This window comes from Hemicordylus capensis, chromosome 3 (assembly GCF_027244095.1).
Source record: "Hemicordylus capensis ecotype Gifberg chromosome 3, rHemCap1.1.pri, whole genome shotgun sequence".
Taxonomy (NCBI): domain Eukaryota; kingdom Metazoa; phylum Chordata; class Lepidosauria; order Squamata; family Cordylidae; genus Hemicordylus; species Hemicordylus capensis.
Genome location: NC_069659.1, coordinates 13,931,592 through 13,945,194, shown reverse-complemented (window position 1 = coordinate 13,945,194; position 13,603 = coordinate 13,931,592). Strand labels below are relative to the sequence as shown.

Genomic DNA, 13,603 nt, shown 5'->3' with positions numbered 1-13,603 from the left:
TTATTGTGAGGATAAACATAACCATGTACACCACTCTGGGCTCCTTGGAGGAAGAGTGGGATATACATGTAATTAACATACTATTGTACCATGTGTGTCATGTTGTGACAATATATTCTCTTGTGGGTTCTGGCAGCATCTGTGGATGGTCTTTGTATGGTGCTCTCTTATGTCAAATGGAAACAGGGAGGCTGTGCAGAGTGCCTTTTTTATGGCTTGTCCCCTTTTCTGGAGATGGAGGGCTGCCAAAATCAGAGCCTGGGAGGTAGCTAGGAAAGGGCTGAACACTTTTCAAAAATATGTGTAATCCATTTTGAGTGTAGGTTTGTATTTGCTGGGGGGGGGGGGAATCTTTTTATATTTCTAGTTACGCTCTGTATTTTTGGTGCTGCTGCTTACTGTCTTGAGTTTAATTGGAGAGGACAGTTGAGTAATCTAATAAATAAATGTGTAAGAACTACATTGATGCCTTGAAGGTACAGATCTACAAACAACAACCACAAAAGGCAGAATGTGTGGGCATAGTTCACCTTCTCAGGGCTGACAAACAAGGCATTGCTATGAAAGAATGAAGAGGCAGCAAGTGTTGTTGTTGATACTCTGTGCTAAAAATAACTGTATACACATTTTGGGCCCAAATTCTGTGCAAAATAAAGCTTTGATAGGTGGTCTATTAAGGGTATGGATTTGTTTCTCATTGGGCATAATATAGACTGCTTTTCTTCACCATCAGAAGGGGCAGGAGTGCTGGTCTTGTGGAAACAAACATGACTTGTCCCCTTAGCTAAACAGGGTCTGTCCTGGTTGCATATGAATGGGAGACTACATGTGTGAGCACTGTAAGATATTCCCCTCAGGGGATGGAGCCGCTCTGGGAAGAACAGAAGGTTCCACGTTTCCTCCCTGGCATCTCCAAGATAGGGCTGAGGGAGACTCCTGTCTGCAACCTTGGAGAAGCCACTACCAGTCTAGGTAGACAATATTGAACTAGATGGAACTAAGTTCTGACTCAGTATATGGCAGATCCCTATGTTCTCATGCAAGGATATGTAAGAACCCCATGGTCTATCCCTCCAGGTGGTAAAGTGGAAGGGCCAGGTGGAAGAAGGAGAGCTGATCGTGTGGTAGCAGGCATGAATTGTCCCTTTTATGAAGCAGGGTCTGCCTTGGTTGGCATTTGGGTAGGAGACTACATGTGAACTCAGTAAAGATATTCCCCTTGGGATATGGGACCATATCTCAGTGGAACAGCTTCTGCATGCTTGCATGAAGAAGGCCCCAGATTCACTCCCTGGCACCTCCAGGAATGACTGGGAAGACTCTTGCCCGTAACCTTGGAGAGCCACTGCCAGTAAGTGTAGACAATACTTAGCTAAGACGAGCCAAGGTTTTGACTCAGTATAAGGCAGCTTCCAGTGTTCCTATGAAGTGTGTCATCCAGGTCAGATTGAATTCAAGGTCCAGAGCAGCAAGCAAAGGTCGAAGGATTCAGAGAAATCATGTCATCATGTTTCCAAAGGCGGCAATGCAGGAAAAAGGTTGGGAACAGGAGTCTGTATGTCTGGCTACAAACTGCTATAATGAGGAATGGAGCCCACAGCAAAATTATATCTAGACAGCCAGGCCCCAATTGGCTCCTCAAATCACCTGGTCTGTCTGGGCCATTGAGCCGCAGTACCTTCACTGGTCATTGCCTGGCCATTTGCTGCAATACAGCAAAGATCAGCCAATAGATCCCTCTGCCTGAGAACTGCCCTTGTGGCACAGGATATAAGATGCTTGGGGAGATCTGTAGCACCAGTTACTTTGCACAACCAGTTGTTCATGACTATAGCTGGATCGGCGCCTCAAGAAAACGGAGAATTCAGGACAATGAATTAGACATCGAATACCGCATTGAGGCTATTCTCACAATGAGAAACTGGGTAGGACAAGTGTCATACCATATATATGCCAGGATATAGCCATGCAACTATAGGATATAGCCATGCAGGATATAAAGGATGAAAACAGTGGCAGAGAGAGACTGGTAGCAGCCCGTGTTTAGCTGCTGCTGTGGCCCCCTCGCCCCGCGTCTGATGTCAGACACAGGGGGCCAGCTAGCCCCACCCCCCAAACCTGACCTAAAATGCAGGGAGAGTCACTCTGGCCGTGCTGCCAATGCAGCCCCATTTGGGAGCAAAATAACACCCCTGTGTGTGACATCAGATCCGGGGGGCGTGCCTGGGGCCATGAGGCGCGGCCCCTGGGGTAGGCAGACTGTGTTCTTTGAACCCGTTTCCCCAATGGTGGCTCTGTCTCTGGATGTAAAGGATATCCCCATGCAGCATTGTGTTTGGATCATACTGAGAACTATACTATGGCAGAGGTATGTTCTTGAAAGAACGTTGTTGTTTTTTAAAATTGTATAGACTTCATCAAATAACTTTTTAAATAACACCACTGAGGAAAGCTGAATAGCCAAAATGTGTCTGACACAGTTCTAGGAACTATTGGATACATCTCTCCAGAACAGCTATTGCTTCCATAAAGATTTTACCCCATTATATCATTGGAAACACCTCCCAGAATTTATTGGTACTTTCTAATGAAAGCATTAGATATATTTATGGAACTTACAGTAAATAAAGTTCACTTGTGGATTTCAACTACATGGATTGGAGCACACCTAAAAATGTAACCTTTGGAATTTTTTAGAAACTTTGTTTATGTATCTATGCATGCTTTTAATGTATTTTTTTATGTGTAAATATTTGGCTGTACTTTTAGTAGTTGGGGTCAATATTTTGATATTAATGAAATTGTTTTATTCTACCCCTATATTTGATTAAATTGTGGTATCCCATGATCTAAGCTACTTATATATTTTTATTGAGAGTTTTCACTTAGGGTTCTTTTTTTACATTAATCTTTTCTTTGTGAACCTCCCAAAAGGTTTTCGTTTCATCATGTCAGGGGAAAAGCTAGGCTGGAGTCCTTCAGTCATATGCATCCCCACCTGCGGTCTGAAATAGTGCAGCCCAGATAAAACCTTTGTGAGAACGGAGCTATGTAAACCACTGGTTGTATTACAAAGTTACATTGACAGTTGTTCCTTGGTTGTGTGTTTTTTAATGCATCTTAAAAAAAAAAAAAGCGGCTCAGTAAGCATGTAAAATTAGGGCCCCTCTCGTCTGAAGTATGAACGGCACCCATATTGCTTTGGTTTGTCTCCTTTCCTTGCAGGTGAATGGGATTGATCTCCGTGGTGCTACCCATGAACAGGCTGCCGCGGCCCTCAAAGGAGCAGGCCAGACTGTGACAATTATAGCACAATACCAGCCAGAAGGTAGGCAGACCAGCTGAGTGAAACAGAAAAGCCGTCAGTGCAATTAAACCTGTTGTGCACAATCATCCCTTTTGAGATGGTGGAAACCAAACAATTGATATTGAAAGGCTCCTCCCCAAAGTAACAACTCTTCACTTTGCTTTTCATGAATTATAAATTGTGGCTGGGAATGATGGGCATTGTAGTCCAGCGACAACTGAAGGGCCTCAGGTTGACGATACTGCCTTATTATGTGTCCAGTGAACTACTGCAGAGCCAAATGTATTCCAAACTGGACTCACACCTCAAAAGTAGTGATTTTAGCAGAGTAACCCTTCCCTGAAAACCTATTGAACCTACCTCTTCTCATGGCTATTGGCAACTACGTGTGGCCTCTCTTTTCCCATTCTTCCATTTTGCTGGTGATTTCCCAGAGCATCCCTTCTCCTCATGTGCACCCAGCCAAGCATGGCCAGGGATCACATCACAATGCTGTATACCCAGGCAGATAGCTTATATGCCGAAAAAGCCCATTTATTGGGGAGGAAGGACAATTCTGCTTATACGGATCACATGGGTGATCCTAGCCAATCAGGGCTCTCTCAGAATCAAACAGTTTCTCTCCATTTTGAAATAATTGCTAAAAAAAGAGAGAAAAAGATACTGAAGGAGGATTTTGACTTCTGAATGGTATTTTTGGGAAAGTGGCCTTCACAGTTTGTAAGCTGTGCACAATGTGACTGTGACCTTTTACTTTATCCACTGCCACTAAGTAGACTTTTGGCTTACTCTGGCTGAGTCTGCTACAACAGCCTTCCCATATCCAGTTTGTGCTAGTGCAACTTTATTGGTCAAGCAAGTGTTTTGTTAGGGTGTGTCAGCCACCATTTTGTGTTCTGTTCATGTGTGAGGAATGGTTGGGAATGCTAAATCTAGACTATGTGAGTGACAGTTACATCCAGAGACAGACAGCTGATGTGGTGAGTCTCTTCAATGGGCACACTACCAGTGCTGTATATGTTACCTTATTTACCCCAGTAGAAGGCAACTCTGAATTTAAGATTATGCCTTAAAAGATAGAGGTTAAATACAGGTTATACCTGTATTTACCCAAAAGAAAGGAGACTCTGAATTCAAGATGAGCCCCCTATATTTAACAGGGAAGAACTGAGCAAAAACCTCATCTTGGATTTGGGTTAATACAGTAGATGCTTTAGAAACTATACTGATGAGATAATGCAACATTGCCCAAATTCGGAAAGCATTCGTACTTTTTCCCTGAATTAAAATTTCAGCATGCTTTATGTTTATACCCCCCAAAGGATTACTTTTGAGGCATGCAAAAATCAGAATTATCCACCTTCTGCTTATATCTGAGTCAGGAACTAGATGTGTTTCGTGTTTGGAATACTACTGCCTGAAGTACAGTATTCCTGCAGTGACTCATGCAGGAAAATTACAGGCAGCCCCTTCCAAAGCTGAGTAATCTGGCTCTATATTTGCATTAGGAGTGACTGGACGACCCAGTCACAGCCAATACAGAATTGCAGCAGAAATGCTCACACCTAGAGGAGGCTGGAAAGAGACTGGCCCAGAGCAGTGACTCATGCAGAAATACTGCTGCTCAAAAGCCAAATAATCCTGCTTTGTCTTTGCATTGCAAGTGATTGGTCCAATCATACCCAATGCAGAAGTGTAGCAGAAGAATACGCACCTAAAGAAGGCTAGGACGAGGCAATGCCAGTGTGGTGTAGTGGCTAGAGTGCTGGACTAGGACCAGGGAGAACCAAGTTCAAATCCCCATTCAGCCATGAGACTAGCTGGGTGACTCTGGGCCAGTCACTTCTCTCTCAGCCTAACCTACTTCACAGGGTTGTTGTGAGGAGAAACTTAAGTATGTAGTATACCCCTCTGGGATACAAAATGTAAGAAATAAAAATAAATAAATAAATGCCAGAACAGTGAGCAGGCGGTCTCTGAGTCCTCCAGAGCTCAAAGCTGCAGGCATGCAGCGCTGCTCGTCTTGGAGAGTGATTCGCACTCCCAGCAGAAGAACTCTGTCATCGGTGGGGAAGGTGAGTTAAAAGCAGCCTCTCCCCCTCACCCCGGTACCCTCCCCACCAGCTCTCAGCGATCATGAGAATCATCCCATAGTGTCAAAAGTGGCTTCCTGCTCACACATCAGAATATGTTAATGTATAGTGTGCCATGTTCTTAACTCCAAACTAATGACCACCAGTTTAAAATATTAGGGAGGACGTTTTATTTTGTATAACTTGCATTTAAGAATATTTAATACATTGCTGTTTTCTTCAAATGTATACACTTGTCGATTTGCTGTTTGGCATGTCAAATATCTAGGATAGCCTCGCTTAGTCATATTAGCCTCTTGTTGCTGGTCTGAGAGGAGAGCTGGTCTGAGAGGAGAGCTGGTCTTGTGGTAGCAAGCATGACTTGTCCCCATAGCTAAGCAGGGTCTGCCCTGGTTTCATCTGAATGGGAGACTTGATGTGTGAGCACTGCAAGATATTTCCCTCAGGGGATGGAGCCACCCTGGGAAGAGCAGAAGCAGGGGTGTAACAAAGCTGAAGTGAGCCCAGAGACAAAATTTTAAAATGGGCCCCTCGCTGATACACACACACAGAGACTTCACAATATATAGTCATGTGACTTGCTTCGGGGGGGTCCTCGAGGCGTGGGGGCCCCCATGCAGCCGCCTCCCCTTGCCTATTAGTAGTTACACCCCTGAGCAGAAGGTTTCAAGTTCCCTCCCTGGCATCTCCAGGATAGGGCTGAGAGAGATTCCTGCCTGCAACCTAGGTGAAGCCGCTGCCAGTCTGTGAAGACAATAATGAGCTAGATAGACCAATGGTCTGACTCAGTATATGGCAGTTTCCTATGTTCCTATGTTACATTCAAGATGATTTGCTCTATATTTGCCAATAGCTCATAAAGAAGTCATAATTGCCTTTGGCTTAGCCATAGTCAAAATTGATTGTTTGAGAAGACTTAATGATCTAGACAAATATGGATTTATTGTTTCACTGATAAAGTCAAGCAAGCGCATATGAAGAACATTACACAGATGTGAATCTCAGTAGTTTTCCCAATATGGGAAACGTGTAGCACTGTGTTAAGCTACATCTCTAGTGAAACATGCAGCATTTCTAAAAAGAGGCAGTGAAGCAGAGACCGAGATATTAATCCCACATCTCTGATTTTTATCTTGCTTCTGCAATGGCCTCACTAGATGGCCTAAGGCAAGTCAGTCTCTTTCAGCCCCAGTCCTGCATCCACACAATATAGTTATATAATACTGACCTGCATCACAGGCTTGTTGCAAGAATTACATGTGAATGTGTATTAGGGGTGTGCCTGGAACCGTTCTGGCAGTAGGGGTGCTCCCTTAAGGGCAGGGGAGGGTGCACTTACCCCTCCCGCCGCATTTCCCCCACCAGCACTCCGTTGTATCAAGGCCCCTTGAGGCAGCAGCGTACCTCCCTGCTGCCCCATTGCCATCCTCGGCCGGAAGTGGCCGGAAGTACCGAGTGCACGTGCGCCCATCTGCAGTGCATGCGCATGCACACGACGGGCGCACACACCCCCGGTACTTCCGGCCACTTCCAGCCGAGGACGGCAATGTGGCGGCAGGGAGGTACGCTGCTGCCTCCAGGGGCCTTGATACAACGGAGTGCCGGTGGGGGAAATGCGGTGGGAGGGGTAAGTGCACCCTCCCCCGCCCTTAAGGAAGCACCCCCGCTGCCACCGAAATACGAAATGGCCCCGGTGGCTGAAATGTTTCGAAGGCTTCTATAATGGCCTCGGAAACGTTTCGGGCTCAAGCCTAATGCGTTTACGGCACTTTGGGAACTTAGGAGCATAGGAAGCTGACTTATATGGAGTCAGACCACTGGTCCATGTATTATTATTATTATTTACATTTTATATCCCGCTCTTCCTCCAAGGAGCCCAGAGCGCTGTACTACATACTTAAGTTTCTCCTCCCAACAACCCTGTGAAGTAGGTTAGGCTGAGAGAGAGGTGACTGGCCCAGAATCACCCAGCAAGTCTCAAGGCTGAATGGGGATTTGAACTCGGGTCTCCCCTGTCCTAGTCCAGCACTCTAACCACTACACCACGCTGGCTCCACATGTAGCTCCCATATACTGCAGCTCAGTATTGTCTATGCTGACTTGCAGTGACTTCTCCAGTGTTTCAGACAGAAGTATTTCCCAGCCATAGGTACACTGGAAGCCACCTTCTACCAAGTCAGACCATTGGTCCTTCTAGCTCAGTACTGTCTACCCAGATTGGCAGCAGCTTCTCCAAGGTTGCAGGCAGGAATCTCTCCCAGGCCTATCTTGGAGATGCCAGAGCGGGAACTTGGAATCTTCTGCAAGCCAGTGCTCCTCCCAGAGTGGCTCCATCCCGTAAGGGGAATACCTTACAGTGCTCACATGTAGTCTCCCATTCAAATGTGAAACAGGGTGGACCATGCATAGCAAAGGGAACAGTTCATGCTTGCTGCCACAAGACTAGCTCTCCTCCCACCTACCTGGATATGCCAGGGATTGAACCTGGGACTTTCTGAATGCAAAGCAGAGGCTCTACAACCCACCCCCCAAGGTGGCAGATATTTATTTATTTATTTATTTATTTATTTATTTATCATATGTTCCTACCTCCTAATGTGTACATCTCTAGGCAGTGTACAAAAATATTTAATAGTTAACACAGATTAAAATACATGACATAATAAAAACAGTAACATACAACAGTTATTAAAAACAAATCATTAAAATTATTAAAATTAATTCTAATTAAAAGCCTGCGAGAAGAGGAGAGTCTTGAGGGTCTTCCTGAAAACAAACAGAGAAGGAGATGCTCTTATTTCAGCAAGGAGCATATTCCAAAGCCTCCCATATGGGTCTCCCATCCAGGCATTGACCACACCAAGACCTGCCTAGCATCAGCAAGGTGACTGTATGGTGTGCCTTTGGACCATGCTCTGGGTCTATCCATTGTGAATACTCCAAAGCAGCGATGGCCAACCTCAGACTCTTCCAGCTGTTGTTGGACTACTGTGCCCATTGCAACTGGAGATGGCTAATGAGTCCCAGATGACTTATTCTTTCCTCATTCAGAAGGTGCTCCAACTCCCTAATCATTTTGGTTGCCCTTTTCTGAAAACCAAAGGTATGACTCATGTATACACTAGTCCCTCACCAACCGCGAGGGTTCCGTTCCTGGAAACCCTCACGGTTGGCAAATTCATGGTAGGTGAGACATAGACTTTAATGGGAAAGAGGAAGTTAGGGGAATCATGAGAGGAAAGGTGCATAAAACTACCCCCCCAAAAGTGAAAAAAATCTCCCCGACCCCCGGAAATTATCCCCTGGCCCCCAGAAAAGATTCCCTGCCCCCCAGAAATTATCTCCTGAACCCTCACAAATCACCCCCAAACCTCAAAAAGCCCCCTGACCCCCAGAAATGACCCCCTGACCCCAGATGTGGACCCTCAAATCCGCCCAAAATTCCCAACTAGTAAGAACTAATCCGCCCAACTAGTAAGTACTAATCAGCCTACTATCCTTTCACTGTCTCTACATCTGGACTAAATTTGGTTCAAATCGAGGTCCACAAGTTAGATCTCTTGCACCTAAAAAGTTTATTCATCTTCCATCTTGAATGAGGGTGGATGACATCATCACAAACTCCACCACTGAGGTGTCCCTGTGTGTCACTCACTACAGCTGTACCTAAATTGGTTCAAATCAGTTAGACAGTCCACAGTTAGCCCACTTGTGCCTCAAGCATTCACGCATCTGCCATCTTGGATTGGGGTAGATGACATCATCACAAACTACGTCATTAGGGCATCCCTATGTGTCCCTACAGCTGTAGCAAATTTGGTTCAAATCGGTTAAGTGGTTCACAAGTTCGCCCAAAAGTTTACATGTTCGCCATCTTGAATCTGTGTGAATGACATCATCACAAACTATGTCATTGAGTTGTCCCTGTGTGTCACGCACTGCAGCTGTACCCAATTTGGTTCAAACTGGTTAGGCAGTCCACAAATTAGCCCACTTGTGCCACAGATGTTCACATGGCTGCCATCTTGAATTTGAGTGGATGACATCATCACACACCATTCCATTTGGGCATCCCTCTGTGTCTCTACAGCGGTAGAAAATTTGGTTCAAATCGGTTCACAAGTTAGCCCACTTGCACCTCAAAAGTTTATGCGTTCACCATCTTGGTTTGGTGTGGATGACATCATCACAAAGTACACCGCTGAGGTGTCCCTATGTGTCACTCACTGCAACTGTTCCTAATTTGGTTTAAATTGGTTAGACAGTCCACAAATTATCCTGCTTGTGCCTCAGATGTACATACAGCTGCCATCTTGAATTGAAGTGGATGACATCATCACACCCCATGCCATTTGGGCATCCCTATGTGTCCCTACATCTGTAGCAAATTTGGTTCAAATCGGTTAGGTGGTTCACAAGTTAGCCCACTTGCGCCTCAAAGTCCCTAATTTGGTTTAAATTGGTTAGACAGTCCACAAATTATCCTGCTTGCGCCTCAGTTGTTTATATGTACGCCATCTTGGATTGGGGTGGATGACATCATCACAAACTACGCCTTTGAGGTGTCCTTATGTGTCCCTACAACTGTACCTGATTTAGTTCTTATTGGTCCAGGTGTTGCTAAGTTGATGGGGGGACACACGGACGGACACATGCACGGACACAAAGACATACACTGATCTCATAAGTCTACTGGAAAGTAGGCTAAAAATAGTGCCGAACCGCAAATACCCAGGTCGTGGTTGGTGAGGGTGATTACAATTTTCTAATCATGGATACTCAAATCCGTGATTGGCAAAACCTTGATAAGCGAGGGACGACTACCCAGTTGTGTATGGTTCCTTCCCATACTGGTGTCGCCTCCTCTGGGGAGAAAGAACCTCAAAGTTGGCTCTGCCCACAATATGCATGAGGTTTCCAGGCAGTCACTTCTCATCCAGGAAGTCCCTAGATCCAGATCAGCTTAGCTTGAGCAAGATGACTACATCATAACTTTGTGACCCACATGGGGTGGAGCAGCTGGGAATCGGCATACATGAAGAGTGATCTATATTTTTCAAGCAGAGGTCACTTTGGGGGCGGGCTTCAATTTGAGAGCCATTTCCCCCCTTTGCACAGTGCTGTGCTTTTACCAGTGCTGCAAGGGGGTCCTTTAAGATAAATGGAACCCTGCTGAGTGCCCCCCCTCCGGTGCCATCTTGGAAGGTGCACATGGAGCACTGGGAAGTATAGTCCTTCTAAGTGCTTTCCCCATAGTGTTTTATGGAGAAAACATTTGGAAGGACTACACTTCCCAGCACTCCATGTACAACTTCCAAGATGGCCCTGGTGTTTGAGAGGATGTAGTTCCCTTAAAGCAGGGATTCTCAACGTTGGGTCCCCAGATGTTATTGGACTTCAGCTCTCATAATCCCCAACAAAAGGCCACTGGGGCTGGAGATTATGGGAGATGAAGTCCAAAAACATCTGGGGACCCAACGTTGAGAACCCCTGCCTTAAAGGAATTCCACCAGCACTGGGGAAAGTGTAGCACTGCACAATTGGAACAGTGGCCTCTTTGGGGTGCTAGGGGGCTGTGCAAAGTATTCAGCTTTGGCCAAAGCAATAATTAATCAGGTAGTCACACTTAGGGTTGATGGGAGCTGCTGCTACTTGTGGGCCTTTTGATGAACATTGCACTAATATTTTCCTACAGTGTGGTGTAGTGGTTAGAGTGCTGGACTAGGACCGGGGAGACCCGAGTTCAAATCCCCATTCAGCCATGAGACTTGCTGGGTGACTCTGGGCCAGTCACTTCTCTCTCAGCCTAACCTACTTCACAGGGTTGTTGTGAAAGAGAAACTCAAGTATGTAGTACACCGCTCTGGGCTCCTTGGAGGAAGAGTGGAATATAAATGTAAAAATAATAATAATACACACTGAAAGGCCACGAGCATCAACCTTGAGTTCCAGCGTTACAGTCTGTCAACTACTTTGAATGTTTTCTTTCTGAACAGGAAGCACAATTTCCATGCACTTCCTGTTCCTGTGCAATAGTGTCATACTGGAAATTCAGCTTGCACATCTCTACTGTTCAGAACAAGCCATCTCCCTGTCAGAACTTAGGAGGCTGCCATATACTGAGTCAGACCATAGGTCCATCTAGCTCAGTATTGTCTTCACAGACTGGCAGCGGCTTCTCCCAGGTTGCAGGCAGGAATCTCTCTCAGCCCTATCTTGGAGATGCTGCCAGGGAGGGAACTTGGGACCTGGATGTTCTTCCCAGAGTGGCTCCATCACTTAAGGGGAATATCCTACAGTGCTCACACATCAAGTCTCCCATTCACATGCAGCCAGGGCGGTCCCTGCCTAGCTAAGGGGTCAAGTCATGCTTGCTACCACAAGACCAGCTCTCCTCCAGAAGCGTGCCCATCACTTAGGCAAAGAAGATGCAAAAGTTGCCTTTTTAATGTGACATCGTTGGCATGGAATAGGAAGTGCTGGGAACACACACATGTTCTTCCTGTGCAGCAAGATAATACCCAAAGCTGCACTCAGTCTCTGTTCCGTACATGCTCTGTGCTGCAATGCAGCATCTCTGCAGCTGTTCCAGCACAGCCACCTCTCCTACAGAAAAGATAACCCATTAAATCAAGTTTTGACAGCTATAAATCCTTCAAGTAAGCCAATTAGCTGGCAGTTTTTAACCACACATGTGAATGAAAGACATTCATTAATTTCCATCTGTGATTAAAGAGCGCAATTGACAAAGGATGTTGCTGGGAAGTTTGGTCATTATCACGTATTTATCTTTTTGTTGTGGGACATGTGCGTCTGCATTACTTCTGAGCCTTCTCCTTGGCACAGCATGGCAATCTGAAGCGAGCAGCTGTGTCTACTGAATAAACACCAGAGCTCTTTTAGTGGGGAGGCATCCTGAAGGCAGACCTATCCCAAGAGATACAGCTTTACCACTTGTGGCTATCAGTGATGGCAGGTGATGCTACAGTTTTAACTCAGTTCAACAACAGGGAAACGGATAATTCAAGCTTATATTTTCCATTACTTTGTACTTCCATGCTCATCTGAAGGCCTGTTCTAACTCAAACTCCTTTGTGGGCCTGAATCAATGGTTGTTTTTAGGCCCATCTACACATTATGTCCAATACTCGTACGATGAGTGTACAATGTACACAGGTACAGAACTGCACACAGCTACAGTCATTCGCACAGGGGTGTCACTAGGGGAGAGGGGGCCCATGTTTATTCCTCTCTCCAGAGGCCCTTCAGAGTCGGGGAGATAATGAAGAACATAGGAACATGGGAAGCTGGCATATACTGAGTCAGACCATTGGTTGATCTAGCTCAGAATTTTCAACACAGACTGGTAGTGGCTTCTCCAAGGTTGCAGGCAGGAATCTCTCTCAGCCCTATCTTGGAGATGCTGCCAGGGAGGGAACTTGGGACCTGGATGCTCTTCCCAGAGCAGCTCCATCCCCTGAGGGGAATCTCTTACAGTGCTCACACATCAAGTCTCCCATTCATATGCAACCAGGGTGGGCCCTGCTTAGCTAAGGGGACAAATCATCCTTGCTACCACAAGACCAGACCTCCTCCTCTCCTCTATCTAAGAAGATAGGGAGGGGTGGAACTGGGGGGCCCTTAGGAACTCGGGGGCCCAGGTTCTTTGAACCCATCTGCTCAATTATAGCTGCACCCCTTCATTTGCATATTATGTTGAATGTAGTTACAGAAGTACACTTCCTGTCTGTTCCATGCATTTACAGGACAAGTACCCAGGTTCACTTTTTAAATGAACACAGGTACAGTCATTCACACAAACACAATTACGAGTGTACAGACATTGGTGTGCTTGTGCAGCATAATGTCTGAATCGGGCTTATATGAGTGCGCCTTTCTCACTATTCTCTCTGTGAGTACTCTGCACTTGGGATGAAATTTCACCTCTCTGAGATACTTGAGCTGGAAATGACCTGTTCCTGAAACCACACAGTGAGCCGGGTCTCACGATCAGTAAGACCCGTATTGGGAAGCTAAGCAGGGAGAGCGGACTAAGCCTGCTCTCCACATAGACAATCAGGGTGGGAGCCCTTGGCGGCCGGATCGGCCACCCACATGACTGCCGGCTCAGTGACGGAGCTGGCAGGGGCTGGGGAGTTCGTGGGCCGTGCGGCCCCCAGAAGCTCCCGAATGCCGTGCGCGA

At 46.1% G+C, this 13,603-nt stretch overlaps 1 protein-coding gene across 28 annotated transcripts in view; it reads left to right on the top strand.

The window, feature by feature from the left end:
* The window catches only part of DLG2 (discs large MAGUK scaffold protein 2), a 1,429,269-nt gene that overhangs the window by 1,169,161 nt on the left and 246,505 nt on the right, over window positions 1-13,603 (top strand). For all 28 annotated transcript variants that reach the window (XR_008318273.1, XR_008318272.1, XM_053304274.1 and 25 more), the window contains one exon: window positions 3,226-3,328. Coding sequence is in view for 26 of the 28 variants with exons in the window: in XM_053304274.1 (XP_053160249.1) it covers window positions 3,226-3,328 (103 nt within the window). In the remaining 2 variants the exon portion in view is untranslated. The remainder of the gene's footprint in view (window positions 1-3,225; window positions 3,329-13,603) is intronic.